General features: G+C 47.0%; 2 protein-coding genes and 1 pseudogene across 2 annotated transcripts; 1 reads left to right on the forward strand and 2 right to left on the reverse strand.

The window, feature by feature from the left end:
- Positions 1 to 1,814: 1,814 nt before the first annotated feature.
- Positions 1,815 to 7,993, reverse strand: H2BC5 (H2B clustered histone 5). The gene is made up of 2 exons (XM_039867359.1): positions 7,558 to 7,993; positions 1,815 to 2,220 (listed from the first exon to the last, which is right to left on the reverse strand). Exon 1 carries the CDS (start codon positions 7,944 to 7,946, stop codon positions 7,566 to 7,568), a length of 381 nt encoding a protein of 126 aa, XP_039723293.1. The 5' UTR covers positions 7,947 to 7,993; the 3' UTR covers positions 1,815 to 2,220; positions 7,558 to 7,565.
- Positions 7,994 to 8,869: 876 nt separating this feature from the next.
- On the reverse strand, positions 8,870 to 9,662 carry H1-4 (H1.4 linker histone, cluster member). Its single transcript, XM_039867328.1, has one exon. The coding sequence runs from the start codon at positions 9,588 to 9,590 to the stop codon at positions 8,931 to 8,933; it is 660 nt and encodes a 219-aa protein (XP_039723262.1). The 5' UTR covers positions 9,591 to 9,662; the 3' UTR covers positions 8,870 to 8,930.
- Positions 9,663 to 11,236: 1,574 nt separating this feature from the next.
- Positions 11,237 to 11,355, forward strand: LOC120606209 (uncharacterized; annotated as a pseudogene).
- Positions 11,356 to 16,809: the final 5,454 nt, after the last annotated feature.

Here is a 16,809-nt window from a genome sequence, read left to right on the forward strand (position 1 = left end):
ACCTACCTGGAATTGAAATAGAAAAACCATACATCATTCAAACAGTACGACAGATTTTAAGGATTCTAAGACCAAGAAAAAACATTCTAGGTTACATAAATAAAACTATAATATGTCATTGAAAGATACAAAACAAGGTTCACTTACATTAAGAGCAATATAATGTTTATATTTGGTGATGATTCAATATGCCCAAGTGTTCATAAATTCCAAAACAACCTAAAAATTCAATACTATTCCACAAAACCCTAGTGGAATTTTGGTAAAGCATTGTAAATTTCATGAACATGAGCGAAAATAGTCAAGGAGGTCCCCTGCCCCTGCAAAGAGGAAAGAATAGAAAAAAAGAAGAAATAAAGAATGGTGGGTCTTGATCTCATGTAGAAACTCTAAGAGGGGCTGGGGTCATCCTTGAGCTCTTAGAAGCTATTTTAATGTTTGTTCAAGTCTTTACAGGGCAAGTTGAGGGCTCAGAAGAGCCTGGCTAGGGTTTGGTCTAAATTTTACCTGGGCGTTTGCAAAAAAAAAAAAAATTAAGTAAATACAAATAACTGGGAAGGGTTGTGTGCTACCTGCCCCCTCCCCGTTAAAGTGATAACAAAAATAACATTAAAATTATAGGAAGATCACTACATTGATATTAAAACATTTCGTGCACCTAAAAGTTTATTTTTTCTTCTGCTTTTTGAAGAAATTAAAATATTTTCGTGAGCCTCTACAAGTACTGGGGGCCTTAGGCCCTGTGCCTAATGGGTTGTCGGCCTGGAGACGAAACGTAAGTTATTCAAGTAAGAAATAATAATCCTCACTCGAAGTGCCCTGTATATGTGATGACAATAAATAGGGTGGTGCAAGCAAGGTGTCCAGGGGAGTTTGTTGTGAGCGGTGTCTTAGCCACCGGAGGTGAGGGACCGCGTCAGCTCAGAGAAAGTCGGGAGCGGGGACAGCAGCCCTGCTCCCCGGTCTCCAAACTGCTCGGGTTCCTGTTTTCAGCTGTGAGTGACCCAGTGGACTGTTCGAAGCCCCCCAGAGAGGCCGGGACAGGCGGGTACCCGCGCCATCAAGGTGCGGGCGACAGGCGGAAGCAAGCAGACGCACGACCCCACTGGGTGCCGGAGAACGTAACGTGACGTATGCGTAACGAGAGCCCCCGTCGGGGAACGGGCGGGACGTGAGGCCGGGCCAGATGGCCCAATGAGGAAGCCGGCGCAGAGGGGCGTGGCCACCGAGAGCAGGGGGCGTGGCGAGACTGCCCCAGCCGGAAGCCGGCGCGGAGGGGCGTGGCCACGCGGGAGTCTGCGAATGCGAGGGGCGGAGGGGTTTTATTCCCACCCCTGCGTGCCCGAGCTGGGAGGGAAATGTCCTCTGCCAGTTGTCAGAACTTCTCACTCACGTTTAAACCTGCGATTTTCAGGTTTATTTACCTACATGGTATTAGCATTTCAGAGAAATCCCATGACCTAATTTAAAGCACAGTTCTCCAAGTCGGAGCCCCGGACCAGTCTCATAGGCATCGTCTGGATAACAAGAAATACTAATTATTGGATCCTACTTTGACCTAGTAAATCAGAAACTGGGGTGTGGACCAGCAATTCCCAATTTCGGTGCACACTCCAGTTTGGGACTGCTTCACAATCTGGTATTTTTCTGAATTCAGGTGCTGAGATGACCTCTGCAATGTCAGCTTAACTAAATGAATTCGTTTCCCTTCAGGATTGTTGCCCACCTTGATGCTATTAGATGAAGTGGAAAATTCATTGCATGTCTAGAAAAGGGAGATCTTAGAAAAATTTGAATCAACAATGAATGCAAAATTCCAATTCTTCAGAAATTTTATTAATCATAACATCTCATTATAGACGGTTTGCCATCTTCTCGATTCAGACTTCCCTAAGCAAAGATAGTCCATGGGAAATAATGAATTCTCAGTAAGTACGCCTGTAACAGAAGTAAATTCTAATTTTATAATTCACACACACACAAAAAATGGAACGAGAAAGCTAAAACACATTTTTTGGGCTCTTCCACTCAGATAATGATCTCCTTTTTGATGCAGCGAGTGTGCAGCAAGCCAGGATGGGTTGGATTTGGGCAGGATAAACACACTAATCAATCATTCTCAAGCAGATCAGACTTTTCATATTTCATAACTTGTATGGGCTGATTCACATTTGCAGTTACTGTTTGCATTCATTTCTTCTCTGCATTCATATTTCTCCCCTAATTGAAGAAATAAAAAGATTTATTTGTTAGGTGCTATTTTTCCAGCCACAGTAACGTTTGCTGTACGGTGAAGAGGTCTCTTTTCACATTTGCTTGGATAACATGCCGAGGAAGCGCTACTCCAGTATAATGGTCATTATCAGCATGAGCAGGTACTGACTCAATTCATGCTTAGTCAAGAGGTATTCCTGATATGATCTTTGTTCCAAATCCCACAACTACCCTTCTTGGGGTGGGGTTTAAACAGTTCAAAAGCTCATATTCTCTCTCTTTAGTTTTTGACTTGAAGAGAATTTGCCACTCTGATTTACGGTTTAATTCAGTGACTAAGAAAAATATAATGATTGCTAGCAATTGTTAAATGCTTACTAAATGTCCATAACTTTTTAAGAGCTTTACATGATTATCTCACTTAATCCTTAAGATAACTCTAAGTAGTAGTGTACTATTATCATTCTTGTTGTATACATGAAGCGAATCGCAGAAATGCCGAGTCACTCATTCTATTAAGCCATGGTGGCAACTCAGTTCTGGCTTCTCTTGCTGCCGTAGTAGACATGTGTTTACTTTGCTAAATTATGCCATGCTGCGTGACATGGGGGCTTTGGACTATATGGTATCTGCTCTACCTCCAAGGGGACTGGAGCCTAAAGATTAGCCATGTGGGCGGTCAGTCGTGTTTATGTGATGAAGCCCCAACAAAAGCCCAAGTCTATCTGCCTGCAGATTTCCAGAGTGTGAAGCACTGTTTTGATTTTGAGTGAAAGATAAAGGGAAATGGAGGCAATTGCTGTGAGCTTCCTTGATCGTTTACTAGAAGCTTTTGACACAGGTCAAGAATCTACTTATAAAACTTCAGAACTAAATTCTATTCAGTTTCTTCCTTTATCTTCCTCTGCGAACTCTTAACTTGTTATCTTACACTTTAAACATTGTAGCTCTTGTAGTATTACTCAATATTAAGTCATATATTTTAAGCAAATTATTAAATTAGCTTTAACTTCTCGTTCAGTTTTAAATTTTATTACTTTAGTTTTTTTCTCATACTGTTATTTTCGTATATTTTCTTACACCACAATATTTTCTTTGAATTTTAATTTTTATTGTATTTATTTTAATTCTTTACTGTATTTATTTTCTATTTTAATTCATTTTCTTCAAAAAGGCCAAGTCTGTTAGTTTGTGGGACATTCCAAAGATTATGCCCCAGAGTGACTGGCTCACCGCAGTGCCGTTCGGGAGTTGTCAGATCAATTAATTCAATTCGTTCAGTCCCCTTTCAAGGTGTCTGCTATGTGCTGCTCTGACTTCACTGTAGAGGCTACTATTTTGTCTTTTCCAACCCCAGGGAAAAGCCCATCGGGACATCATGTGTGCATTTCATCAGCTTTGTCTCTGTGGACAGCGGTCAACTGCAGTCTAAATCGCTGGGATTATTAAAGATCTACCACAAAAAAGTAGAGCTGCAGGTGATTCCCAGTTGATTTCTATCCAATGTCTAAAGCACAAATACATTTTACATTCAAGTATTTAAAGCACAAAAATGATGATGCGCTGGTTTTAAAGTATGTCCACAAATGTTTTACTAATCTTACCTCGAAAGGTGGAGCCCTCTTTCCCCTCTAAATTTATGACAGAGTTAAATAACTTGCTTCTAATGAATAGAAAGTGGCAGAAGTGAGTGTGTGACATAGAAAACTAGGTCACAAAAGGCACTGTGGCCACTCTCTTTCTCTCTATGATTTCTCTTCCTGGGTGACAACAGCCACCATGTTTTGAAGAGAGTCAGCCTTCCAGACAGACCTATGTGGCAAGGAACTGAGGTCTCCCTGTGAACAGCCAAGAGGGACTTGTCTGGCATGCGGGCGAGCTGCCTCGGAAGGGACAGCTCCAGCTCCAGTCCAGCCTTAGAGGTGACTGTGGTCTGTGCTTACATCTTGACTTCATCCTCTTGAGAGACCCTGAGCCACAGCCACCCAAGCTATGTCATTTCTGGATTCCTGACCCATAGAAACTGAATGAAACAATAAATGTTCACAGATTTAGGCTGTCCACTTTCGGATAATTTGTTATACATAAATAGGTAATTAATAGAGGAGAGCCCACAATTAATGTTTCAAGCTGCTATAAACTTAATGTAAAATCTGATAAAGGTGAGCCCAAGAGATGAAATCAGATTGGTTTTACATATGAATAGAGATGGAAAAAAATATTGAAATTTACGCAGTCATTATTTAAGATCATAATACGACACAACCAAATAATGTTTGGCCTAGGAATGCAAGCAGGGATCAACAGCAGGAAATCTACCTATACGTCACTGCAATAGGCTAAAGGAGAAAAAGCACAGGATTTCATCAGATGCCAAAAGTTCAGAAATCATTCTTTAAAAAAACTCTTAAAATAGGATTAGAAGGAAACTACATCAACACAATAAAGATCACACAGAGAGAGAGAGAGAGAGAGAGAGAGAGAGAGACAGAGACAGAGAGACAGAGAGAGAGACAGAGAGACAGAGAGACAGAGAGAGAGACAGAGAGACAGAAAGAGAGAGAGCGCGCGCGAGCGCAAGTATTATAAATCGGCTACCAAAGCCACATGGATGAAAAGGAAGAAAAAGTATGAGTGCTCGCATGTCTGATGTGGCATAGCCTGTGATTTGAGCTAACACAATGTGATAACAGCATTTGACAGAAATAGTTATTGGAAAGAACATCAAACATTTAAATTTGCTAATGACAGTATTATATGCATTGAAAATCAAGACAGTCTGCTGAATACTGATTAGAATGAACAGAATTCAGTAATTAGCTGGATATAAAATGCATGTAAATAATCAATTACTCAATTATCCTTCTCCCACAAGACTTCACACAGCGCTTCCGTCTGATGCCATTTGTCAATATGGATTAAAAAGCACAGCTCTGTGAAAATCAGCATTACATTTGTTGTAAAAATTTCTGGGGTCACATTGTGATCCTCTTTTTGTTGTAACATTTTTCACTCCATTTAGTTTATTTCTCATTATACAAGTAATCCATCCATTCTAAAACGTTCTCGGCCATGGATCTTTTAAATTGCTCATCGGCATGGTTCTCTCTGGCTTGCACTTCCGGAATTCTGATTGTATGTATGTCAGACAATTTTTACTAATTCCAGATCTCTCTTACATTTCTCTGTATTTTGGATAATTCTTTAAGATCTGGTTATATAGTTCATTAAATTCTTTGGCTAGGTCCAATTGGGTATTAAACATTCCTAGTAAGCTTTTCATTTTAAGTATTATAATTAATTGTGTATATACACACATCTATTTCTAGAGTTTTCATCTGGTTCTTTTTTCGAATCTATGTGGTCATTCTTTGTATTCTTAGTCCCTCAACATAAATCAAAGTCTTTTTTTGTCTTTTTAAGATATTAAAGTTATTTACTTGAAATTTGTTAATTCTCTTTTGTACACCTTTTGTTTCCACTGTCTGTGGCTCATATTCTTGGTGTTGGGTTAATTTGGGTTGTGAAGCAGCTCATTCTGTGTCTTTGGTATTTTATTGGTGGAGATTTGGTGAGGCCTAAGAGGAAGCTTATTCCTTCAGAGAGGATTTGTATTAGCCTTCTCTAGGTGCTCAAGGGCACAGAACTAGCTTGGGATAGCTCTAAATTAAATCCTCAGCCTGGGAGTCTAGAATCCCTGTGGTAGTAATGCCAGAAAGGAGACAGTGTGAAGGCTGCTTGGGGTCTGAGTTCTTGGTGGTGGGATCCGCTCTGATCAGCACCAGGATTCTGCACTCTCCCTTGACTGTGTGTGTGTGTGTGTGCGTGTGTGCATGTGTGTGTGTGTGTTTATTTCATCCTTCTATTTTGAGAATGTAGCTTTTGCTCTGCCGTCTCAGCTTCAATGTGAAATATTGCTTATCAGGCTCCCCACAGGGATAGGCTTCGCTTAATCTCCTAAAAAAAATCAAGCTCAGATTCAGGTGAAAGCCAGTTGTCTGTGATAATCTCTTATTATGGATGAGACCCCAAACTCCAGCACTAAGTAGTTAAGGGAGGGGCAGAACCTTCTCTTGAGCCCAAGGCTAAAATTACCTTTAGGTCAAAATAATCACATACCACTGAGACACATCTTGGGGTGGCTCATTCTGAACCCCCACAACATATGGAAAACCTATCCCCATAATCCATGAATCTGCGTTAGTGTGGGAGGCTGTGAGGACACCAGAATTTCTAAATCCATTCCTCACAGCACCTTCCACTTAAATTCTCCATTTCAACCAGCACTGACCTCCCATCCCGGCTTCATTTACCTTCCAATTTTCTTGGTGAACTGTGAACCATAGATTCTTTTCTGGCCACTGTCCCTACTCCCCTTGCCTCTTCTCTGAGATTTCTTTTCCCTACAACAACCCAGTCCCCAGCAGCAAAAGTCCTTTATGCCAGACCACTTCATGCAGCAGAAGCCACATCCTGCCACAAGGCTTTCTTCCCTTCTACCTCCTCTCCGTCCTGGACACTCGTGGACATTGGGAAAGGCGGAAAGGGACTGACCAGGGGGTCTCAGTTCTAAGGTCACTATTGCTTATCCACAGACACCTTAATCTTGCTGGGCTTCTCTCCTGTGACCCAGGGGACTTTAAAACTGAATGTTGCCAAAAGAAGACTCCGAATTCAATAGGACTTTCTGGGAGAGAAGTTATACGAACTGACAAGATTCGAAGGGGTCTCATGGATGGGTTTCAATTCCTCTCCCTCCGTGCCCTGCCCTTGGGACACAGCCTCACCCCACTGTCTTCTCGGAGCCTCACGCAGAAATTGGCCCAATCGCAAGGCAAACAAACCAGAAAAACCTCTGTAGCATTTCCATGAAAACATATTGTCTACAGCCTTTTTCCAGTAATACTTATTTATGGAGTTAAAAAACAGAAAAAATAAAATAAAAGCTCTGAGTAGAACAAAGCTGTCACAGCATGTCCTACTGTGCTCTAGGTGAAGTCAACCGCAAGCACGGGATGAATTTAGAGACCCGCACAGGGAAACGAACCGCACTCTAGAAATGACATCCTCACGTCAAATTAGTTAATACTTACATAATACTGAGTGATTAATCATTCTATAAAACTGTACTTGTTCACCGTGAGCTATTTACGGTAGCTATTGTTACAGCCTGGGAACCCTAAAGTATTTGCCACGCAGCTGTCATAGAACATGTAAAAAAAAATGGCAATGTAGCTTTAAATTCAGACTGAGAAATCCGAGAGCGGAATGATTACAACTCGTTTGTTGAAAGCATGCGTGGCTCTGAAAAGAGCCTTTGAGGTTAGGGGCAAAACCGCTTACGTGCACGTCTACTTGGAGCTGGTGTACTTGGTGACGGCCTTGGTGCCCTCGGACACGGCGTGCTTGGCCAGCTCCCCGGGCAGCAGCAGGCGCACGGCCGTCTGGATCTCCCGCGACGTGATGGTCGAGCGCTTGTTGTAATGCGCCAGGCGCGACGCCTCGCCCGCGATGCGCTCGAAGATGTCGTTGACGAACGAGTTCATGATGCCCATGGCCTTGGACGAGATGCCGGTGTCGGGGTGCACCTGCTTCAGCACCTTGTACACGTACACCGAGTAGCTCTCCTTGCGGCTGCGCTTGCGCTTCTTGCCGTCCTTCTTCTGCGCCTTGGTCACCGCCTTCTTGGAGCCCTTCTTCGGGGCCGGGGCCGACTTTGTGGGCTCGGGCATTATAGCTCCAAACGTCACAACACGATCCCTAACGCCTGACAAAATAATCGCCGCGGCCAAGGCACATTTACTTATAGATGCGGTATTCAAATGAGGCTAGTACGATTTCACTCGTGATTGGGTTAATCTTAGTGTGTCGTCACAAATGACCATGTAAATGAACTGGCGGGCCTGCCTTTTCATTGGCTATTTCATTACTTCACTTGATCCAATCAGAAGGTCTAGACTACGCTACCCAGACTTACTATAAAAGGGCCCGTTCACGCCCCTGTGCTGTTTCTGAGTCTGCCATGTATTTTCTGACAATGGTCTTGTCTGTACCTTCGTCGGTGGAGGCGATCCCTGTTCGCGTGGGTCGCTCCACGCGTTGGGTCTGGGCCCCGCACCACTGGACACCCAAAGGCCGGACTGATGTTCTGGATGCTGGAACTAAGAGGGTGGTGGCTGAGAAGTGCATTACTTCGCGCCGGCAGCAGCTCAGCTAAGTAACTGAAACCACCAGCTCAGCCAACGTGCTGGGCTGGGCGACCCAGCTCATCAGTCCCCCACCCCGCAATGACAGCTCTGCTTTTCGTTATGTCCTAACACAGGAAAGGAAATGTAGGCTCATTTTAGGAAACTGGTTTCCAAACACCTACAGTCACTTAGCGTTCTGCCTTGTCGGGCCATGTGTCGGGGTGTGGGACTTAAATTTAGAGCAGCGTACAAATTAAAAGTAGTGCAGACGCGCGCCACCCATTTCGGCGCGCTGCAAACTGAACAGGTCAGGCCCTCGGGTCCAAACCAATTTCCCAGTACCATTACCCCCAGCCGCTTTTCTGTCCTTAGCACCCCAAAGGGACTGCGCTTGCGTATAGGCCGCCCCGCCGTCTCCCTCCAGCCACGCCCCCCGCAAAGTGCAACAGCTCTTCTCCAGAGACCGGTGGGTGGCTCTGAAAAGAGCCTTTGGGTTGTGATCTTCTACCAGTGGGCCAAAGGAACTTCCTACTTCTTCTTGGCCGCCGCCTTCTTCGGCTTGGCAGCCTTAGGTTTGGCGGCTTTTGGCTTAGCAGCCTTGGGCTTCACCGCCTTAGCCTTGGCTGGGCTCTTGGGCGCCTTCTTGGCCTTGGCTGCTTTCGCCTTCTTCGGGCTCTTTGCCTTTTTGGCCCCAACAGCCGCCGCAGGCTTCTTCGCTTTCTTCGGGGTCTTCTTGGCGCTCTTCTTGGGGGTGGCCGAGCCCGCCGCCTTCTTGGACTTCTTGGCCGCGCCGGCAGCCTTCTTGGGCTTGGCCGCGCCCGCCTTCTTGGCCTTGGGCTTGGCCTCGCCGGAGGCTGCCTTCTTGTTGAGCTTGAACGAGCCCGAGGCGCCGGTACCCTTGGTCTGCACCAGGGTGCCCTTGCTCACCAGGCTCTTGAGGCCCAGCTTGATGCGGCTGTTGTTCTTCTCCACGTCGTAGCCGGCGGCCGCCAGCGCCTTCTTGAGCGCGGCCAGCGACACGCCGCTGCGCTCCTTGGAGGCGGCCACGGCCTTGGTGATGAGCTCGGACACCGGCGGCCCGGACGCCTTGCGCTTGGCGGCCCCGGTGGCCTTGCGGGCCTTCTTCTTCACGGGCGCCTTCTCGGCGGCGGCCGGGGCAGCGGGCGCTGCGGGCGCGGTCTCGGACATGCTGCGGGCGGGTGTGCAGAGGGGACTCGAGCCGGAAGCGGAGGCACTGGCCGGGACTCGGGCCGCGCCGCTGCGCCCGCGCGCTTATATAGGGCGGAGCTGCGCCGTGATTGGTGCGCTGTCCAGCCCGCCTCGCTGGCAGCCGCGGAGTGTCCTGTCGGATCCCGAGTTGTGTTTGTTACACCTCAAAAAATGACCAAAATATCAAAATCCCCTACACTGAATTGCCCGGTTTTTCTCAGAAATTGATCCCCCAAGTCTCAGGCTTCACGCAAGTCTCAAATTATGCAGAAAGCGCGAAACCTTAGGCCAAAAACCGGCAATATTTCCCACCGTGCTCGTCAGATTTCAACTCAGAGAAACAAAACTTTCTATTTTCTTCGTAAATTATAAACCGATCTTTCACTGTGGAGTTTTCTGACCTCTCAAATGTGATTCTCCAAGTGGTCAGCTTCCTCTATGTCCAAGAACCAAACCACTGGCATTAAGATTTTTATTACAAATCTGCGCTTAAGTGAGGGAAGTAACACAGGCTCCTCGGAGAGGCCTGCCTATTGAGCTGAGGGCATTTGAGTTCATCAAACTGGTTTACATTAATGCCAAACAAATTATCGCCCATTTGGGGTTAAATTTTGCAGCCCTGGGACATCAGTCTATACAGCCATGGTTTTGTTTCTGTCTGCTGCACCTGGGATTTTAAATAATTCCGTAGGTTAATTTTTTCCTTTCTGCTCCTGAGGGTTGGGGGTGGGGCTGTCGCTGCCCTTCCTCTGGACAACTGCTCCACGAGTTTAGAGTCCTTGAATTCAGGATATTTAGGAAGGAAGGAGAGTCTAGAACACAGTGTACACGGAAACGGAAAAGGGTTCATTCTCAAATAACCCCCAGATGACGTCCGTGAAGTCACTAGACGTGGAGGTGATCTTTGAAGACCGTCTGTGGTCTTGCGGGATTCTTTTGGCCCATGCTTCCGGGTCAGATTGTAATATACGAGTTTGAATCGAAATCCCAGCATTGATCATAAGGGGAAATAAATGAGAAGTGTAGATTATAATATACCCATTCCCGTTATTAGGGAACCCCAGACCCTCTTGTTACTTAATGGCTGGGACATGACTAGTCCGCACCCCTAATGTACTCCGACCGTGAAGATGACGGCCCTGTGCGTAATGAAGGAAACAAGCACAGGAAGGATTGAATGACACGTTCACATGTCCATTTTAGAAGCAGAGCTCTGAGGGGCCATGGAAGTTAAGTCATTGCCCTCCGAAGACACCCTATGCACCCCTCTGAAGGAGCAGGCCTGGGGAGGTAATTCCCCGATCCACAGAGAGTACTTGTAGGCAATGAAAACCCAGCTGAAGGAATTATTCCCGGAAAACGGTCTGGATGGAATTGTCTTTGCAAACTGCAGCCTGTGTACTTGAGAGACAAAGTACAATTTGGGCCAGTGCTACAGGCGACACGATGTGGTCTGTGGGCGTGGCCGACTGTGACGCCGTCTTAGACAGCGCATTAATTTTTAGTTCCGTTGCTCCACATCTTCACGCACAGCAGATCTACTACTGAAATAGAAACAAGAATACAAATCTTTGATGCAACATTAATGAGATGTTTCAAAATAGTCTCGGTTAAATTAATGCTGAGGCTACGGCCACGCCACCCTGAACACGCCCGATCCCGTCTCATCTCGGAAGCTAAGCAGGGTCGGGCCTGGTTAGTACTTGGATGGGAGACCACCTAGGAAGACTAGGTGCTGTAGGCGTAAAAAATTTAAAAAATAAGAGGTTGTAAGCTGACAAGGTCCTTGCAATCTGTGAGGTCAACCAAGGGTTCCCTCGCCTAAAACAGGAAAAAAAATTAATGCTGAATCTGGCACAAAGGTCATATAAATGATCGATTTTTAAAAGTTTTAATGTGTAAATATTTTCAATGTAATTAATGCATGCTAGTGAGAATTAAGTATGCCCTGCGGTATATATTAAAATGGAAAGGGAGGGGCTAACCATCAAACTAGGCAAACAGATTTCTGGGCATTTGATCCCAGAAGCATGGGTTATCTCATTTTCAATGACAAACGATAGCACTGCAGTAAATGGCTACAATTTGCATAACAAACTGACGTTTTCTCTCCAATGCTTCACTTTATTCTGTGTATTCTTTACTACTAAGGACATGGAGGCACTTAAACTTCCCCAATTCCAGGACGTTTTAACTCCCCTAGGTTCCTCTCCTTTGGTACAGTGTGTTTTCCTTTGGGAAAAAAAAAAAACAAAAAACACAACTATTTGACAGACTTGAAGAAGACGTTGAGAGTCTGCCATTATTAAATCAAGCATGTATTTGACATTCTAGGATGAAATAGCAGTAACACCTGAAGGCTCCACTTTCCTGCTCTGTCTGCTCGGCTGGCCCTCTCGGCACTACCCAGGGGGTGTGGATATTTGTGACTGGGTACGTGGTTGTTTTATTGGGAAAAAATTCAACTAAGTAAATTCATAGATCTAACTGGCTTTACGAAGTGGTTCAGGAGCCAGGCAGCATCCCTTCTGTAACCTAGAAGGGCACTCCAAGGGTTTGTACAAAACGGGGGGATTTCATAGCAAGATGTGCGGGGCAAGGGCGTGGACGAAAAGGGAGTGCTGTGGGCCGTGGACTTTTTTTCTTTGGAGGAAGAGAAAAAGAAGGCTTTTTATTTATTTATTTATTTTCATGCAGATCGTCCATTCCTCCTTCCCGTGGGGGTGGGTGGAGGGGGCCCACGTGACAGATCACCACGCTGGCACTTGATCAGAAAGTTTCATACTGGTTGGCTAAGATTCCGTTTCTGGGATAAGCTGCAATTACATCAGGGGTTAAATCTAGGTTCAGTATCATGGGCTTTCGGCATGAGCGACACCATTTTGGGCCTGTGGTTTTTTACTTTAACAATTTCATGTAGATTCCAAAGTGTTGGTCCAGATGATTTTGAACCAATAACTCAGAATCTCAGTATTTTTCAAGGTCCCCATGTTCCTCTGATGCCAAGTCTGGGAACCCCGCCCCTCTCAGTGGAGGTGACAACAGGTCAAAAGTGCTTCCTGTTGCCTGAGAGTTCTGTGGATTTCAGGGCTTGCCTATGAGCCCTTTCCAAGGAGGCCCATGCTGGATGACACCGCAGGTGCGGGGATGGAGCAGCAGCGATCCGATCCTGCCAAGCTTGGGGTCACACACGCCTGGGCACCAGAGTGGGTGGAGGAGGAGAAGGCGGGCAACGGCCACGGAGGGCGGACCGAATCTCGGTTGCTTTGGCCTCTGGGGTTCCCGGTACCGGCATCTCCACTTCTTACCCCATTTTATCATTCTTAACAGCAATTACGAGTTTGAATCGAAATCCCAGCATTGATCGTAAGGGGAAATAAATGAGAAGTGTAGATTATAATATACCCATTCCCGTTCTGTGTGCTGCCTGCATTCTTGGCGAGTCGATGCAGCAATCCCCTGCTTTGGATAGTGTCCCCACATTACGCGGGATGACATGGGCTCGCACAGGTTAAGGAACTCTCCTGGGAAGGCTGCTGCGAAGACGCGTCTCCAGAATTCCAGCTCACATCTGTCCGACCTCGAAGCGCGGGCTCTCACAAACGGTGGTTTCCAGACAGCAGGTCTGAACAATCATGAAAGGGTGTGAAATCGATGTTGTGGCGCAAGGCCACAATGCTTATTTTTAAATGAGCTAGAATAGAATACAAAACACCAGGGCCCAGTGCATGCAGCTTCTGTGACGTGCACAGCTCAGTGAGAGCCGGGAGCGCGAGAAACACGCACTTGCCACTGCGCAGGCTCGGAGGCTGGTGGGCGGAGTCGTCCTGCGCGGTTGCAGCCAGGAGGTCTCAAGGGTATTAATTAATCTCTGATGAGCTAAAAAAGTAATTTACTGTTGTTGACTTTTTGAAGAGTCTCGAAGGAACCCTGAGCGATGGAGCAGTCCACGTACGTGCCCGCGGGACAGTGGGGAGCAGTGACCTGCGGGGAAGTGGAAGGCGAGGGAGGCGTGCGCTTGGCCGCCCTCACTCCGCGTGCTGGCTTCTGAGCACTTGATTCTGGACTTGGATGCTTTCGCATGTCACCACGACGGCTAAACAAATGAGCCCCGTCCCGGCTTCCTCAAGGGAGCGGTGATACGGCGGCCCTGTGAGGACCAGCTGCGAACCTCTGTTGGGACACACTGGCCCTTTCGGGACTTTTTAAATAGGCGTTTTATCTTAGCTTTCAGCGTAGAGCGTTTCCGTAGAACTTTTCTTAAAAGGGGCTCGATGTTGTCGTAGAAATTGTTATTCTTTTTATCTGATTCGACAATGGAAACCGTGGGTCGCATGCGCGAAGTCACTCATGGCTCACGGCGGCTTCGGAAAGAACTTCGTCGTCCGCACACGAGACAGTGGCGGTAAACGAGAGCACAGCGCAGGGACCTGCGGCCGCAGACGAGAGAGACAGATCTCTAGGAGCTGAGAAGGGGTGAGTTCCAGGACGTGTGGTTAACGGGAAAAGTCAAGTGCGAGAGTCCCCGGAGCACGACGCCGTCTGTGAGGGGAAGAAGAGGAAGGAAGAAAACACTTTTCTGCTCATTTGTGCAAAAAGACATACAGGAAGAACAAACCCCAAGCGAACAAGGTTGGTTGTCTGGTATGCTGGGGGGGGGCCGGGGGTCATCGAGCCAGGAGTGGGAAGGAGGACAGGATGGGACAAAGCAGCAGCGAGGAGCGCGTGCCAGTCTTGAGTGTCATTTCATCTAACTTTCACTCCTACGACTCTACTACTGTTTCCTGTACCAGCGAAACGAACTATTACCAGCCACAGGGATGAGGGGACCCAACATAGAACACAGGGACTAGCAAATGAACCAAACTGTATTAAAATGATAACATATTAACACAAGGGATTGAGGAAGGTAAATGTTAATTCAGATAACTGTGGAGAATGACACCTCGATCGGGTACTGCGAGGCTAAAGACAAAAAAAGTAACTATATATGAAGGTCGTGATCTAACGAGTGGTTCCCGTGGGTATGGGTTAGTGATTCTGAAACTACTTATCTGTCTACTGGAATTCAGCAAAGTAGTGACTATGTTGTCAGAAATGATATCCAGTGTTCTCGCTGGTGGAAAAATAAGTATTTGGCTAAAATGAACCTGCTGAATTAGAATCAGAAGTATTAATACAAACGTCTATTTATATGTGCAGTTATACAGATACAGAGACGTAGATGTGTGAGGGGGATATACATAAATATCTCCTCACTCTGGCAGCTGAGAGGGAATGCAAGCAGTGGCTCCCTAGCAGCGCTTGACACACGTGGCACGCAATCTTTGGATTTTGAGCAGCATCCTCCAGGGGGAAAAAACAAACAAACAAACAAAAACCTAGGCTTCTTGGAGAAATGGCTGATTCCAAGGCTGGATCAGGAAAAATTCAAAAAGTCCTGGAATATTTTGCGGTGCAAGAAAATAAGGGGATGTTTTGTAAAAAGATGGAAACTTGTTGAGAACACATGCCAGCCAGGCTCCGGGGGCTGCTAGCGACCAAAGCTGGTGCCACTTCTCGTTGCATTTTAACTATAAACACATCAACACAGGAGGACGAGACACACGTCCCCTTCATTGCAGATGAAATCCACAGTGAATGCCAAAACCATTGGGTCAGCGTTTGAGGAGAAGCAGGGTTTGCGTGGTCTCAAAGTGTCTCCCCAAAGATACCTATGGGTCTGAGTCTGAGGCCCAGCTTCTGAGTCACATGTGTGTCTGGAGGGTGTCCCTGTGAGCCCAGCCGACCGAGTCCTCGGAAGCATCTGCCGGGCACAGCGGGAGCAGGGAATCCACAGATTTGACGCCGACCTCCTAGTGTGAAACAAGGAGACTGTTTTAGGGTTCCTTAAGAAATAGGTGATGATACATGCATGGGAAAGAGAGATGGTGGGGAAGGGATGGGCAAAAATTGGGGGCAATCGAGGGGACTGTTAGCAGTGTGTGACTTTCATGAACTGAGAAAAGATGACACACAAGGTGAGTGGAATGATGATGTAGTCAGACCCCGGCCCCCCGCTGACAACTGTGTCTGCTCCTTTGCACGGACCACACTGCAGGTCATTTAACTCCTAACGGGTCTTCCTGCTGCGGCTCCTCCCTGTCTTGTCGGCAGGCGCAGTGTCACTTGTTCCTGCTGGAACTCCTGGCCAGAAGTCAGTGTTCTACATTCCTCAGAGCCTGTGCCCGGGAAGGGGTCAGGCTCCCACCAGAGGGGCTGTGCCCCAGCGGCACCCACTCCCCATGCCAGTCCCTGTCACGGAGGAGGCACAAAAGCAGTCTAGAATAAGGAGCAGTCGCTGTGTCAGCTCCGAAGGCCAGCCTCCCGGCACCTGGGGATATTGGCTGATCCTCCCACAAGGACAGAAGCAGCATAGTTCCCAGTTCATTCCCAGGCAACCCAGAGGGAGTCCCTGCGGTCACTGGTTAAACAGCCCTGCTGCTGTCCTCGCTGTCCCTTTGCTCATGGCATTTCTAGCCACGCTGGGCTGATGGTCCATGCTCCCAGCATCACCATCTGTGAGACCATGAGCCCTTTCCCAGAAGGCATCGCCTCATGGAGTAGGTGATATTTGAGCAGAAGCATGAAGCCAGTGAGGGTTGAAGCAGGGGCATATCTGCTTGTAGAGTATTCTAGGCTTCCTCAAAAAATTTGGAAAGCCGATATGAACACAGAGTCGATAAGAAACCATGTAGAAATTTATGTGATGGGTGCAGATCATCAGAGTGTGGGACTTAAATCAGCCCAGAAGCATGGGGGTCATTGGACATGGAGACAGGACCCTTCTGGGTGGGAAAACAGCACAAGAGTGTGACCAACGCGCACGTGCACGAGAGAGACAGAGAGACGGACAGAGGCAGAGAGACAGGCAGATGGAGATGAAGAGGAGACAGAGAGAGACAGACACAGACAGAGACAGAGAGATGAGAAGGCTGAGAGAGACAGAGAGACACAGAGAGACTGAGACAGAGACAGAGAAAGACAGATGGACACAGAGAGACAGAGACAGAAACAGAGACAGACTTCCCCCAGTTGGACCCTTGGCAAAAGGCAGTGCTGGAACCCAGACCCAAGTAGTTTAGCTGGATTCCCCGTCCCCAGGGACCCTGCCGCGACTCGGCGCTGTCTGTGCGTGCACGTGTGAGCACACACACCA

Source organism: Pteropus medius, unplaced genomic scaffold (genome assembly GCF_902729225.1).
Source record: "Pteropus medius unplaced genomic scaffold, Ma_sr-lr_union100, whole genome shotgun sequence".
Lineage (NCBI taxonomy): Eukaryota > Metazoa > Chordata > Mammalia > Chiroptera > Pteropodidae > Pteropus > Pteropus medius.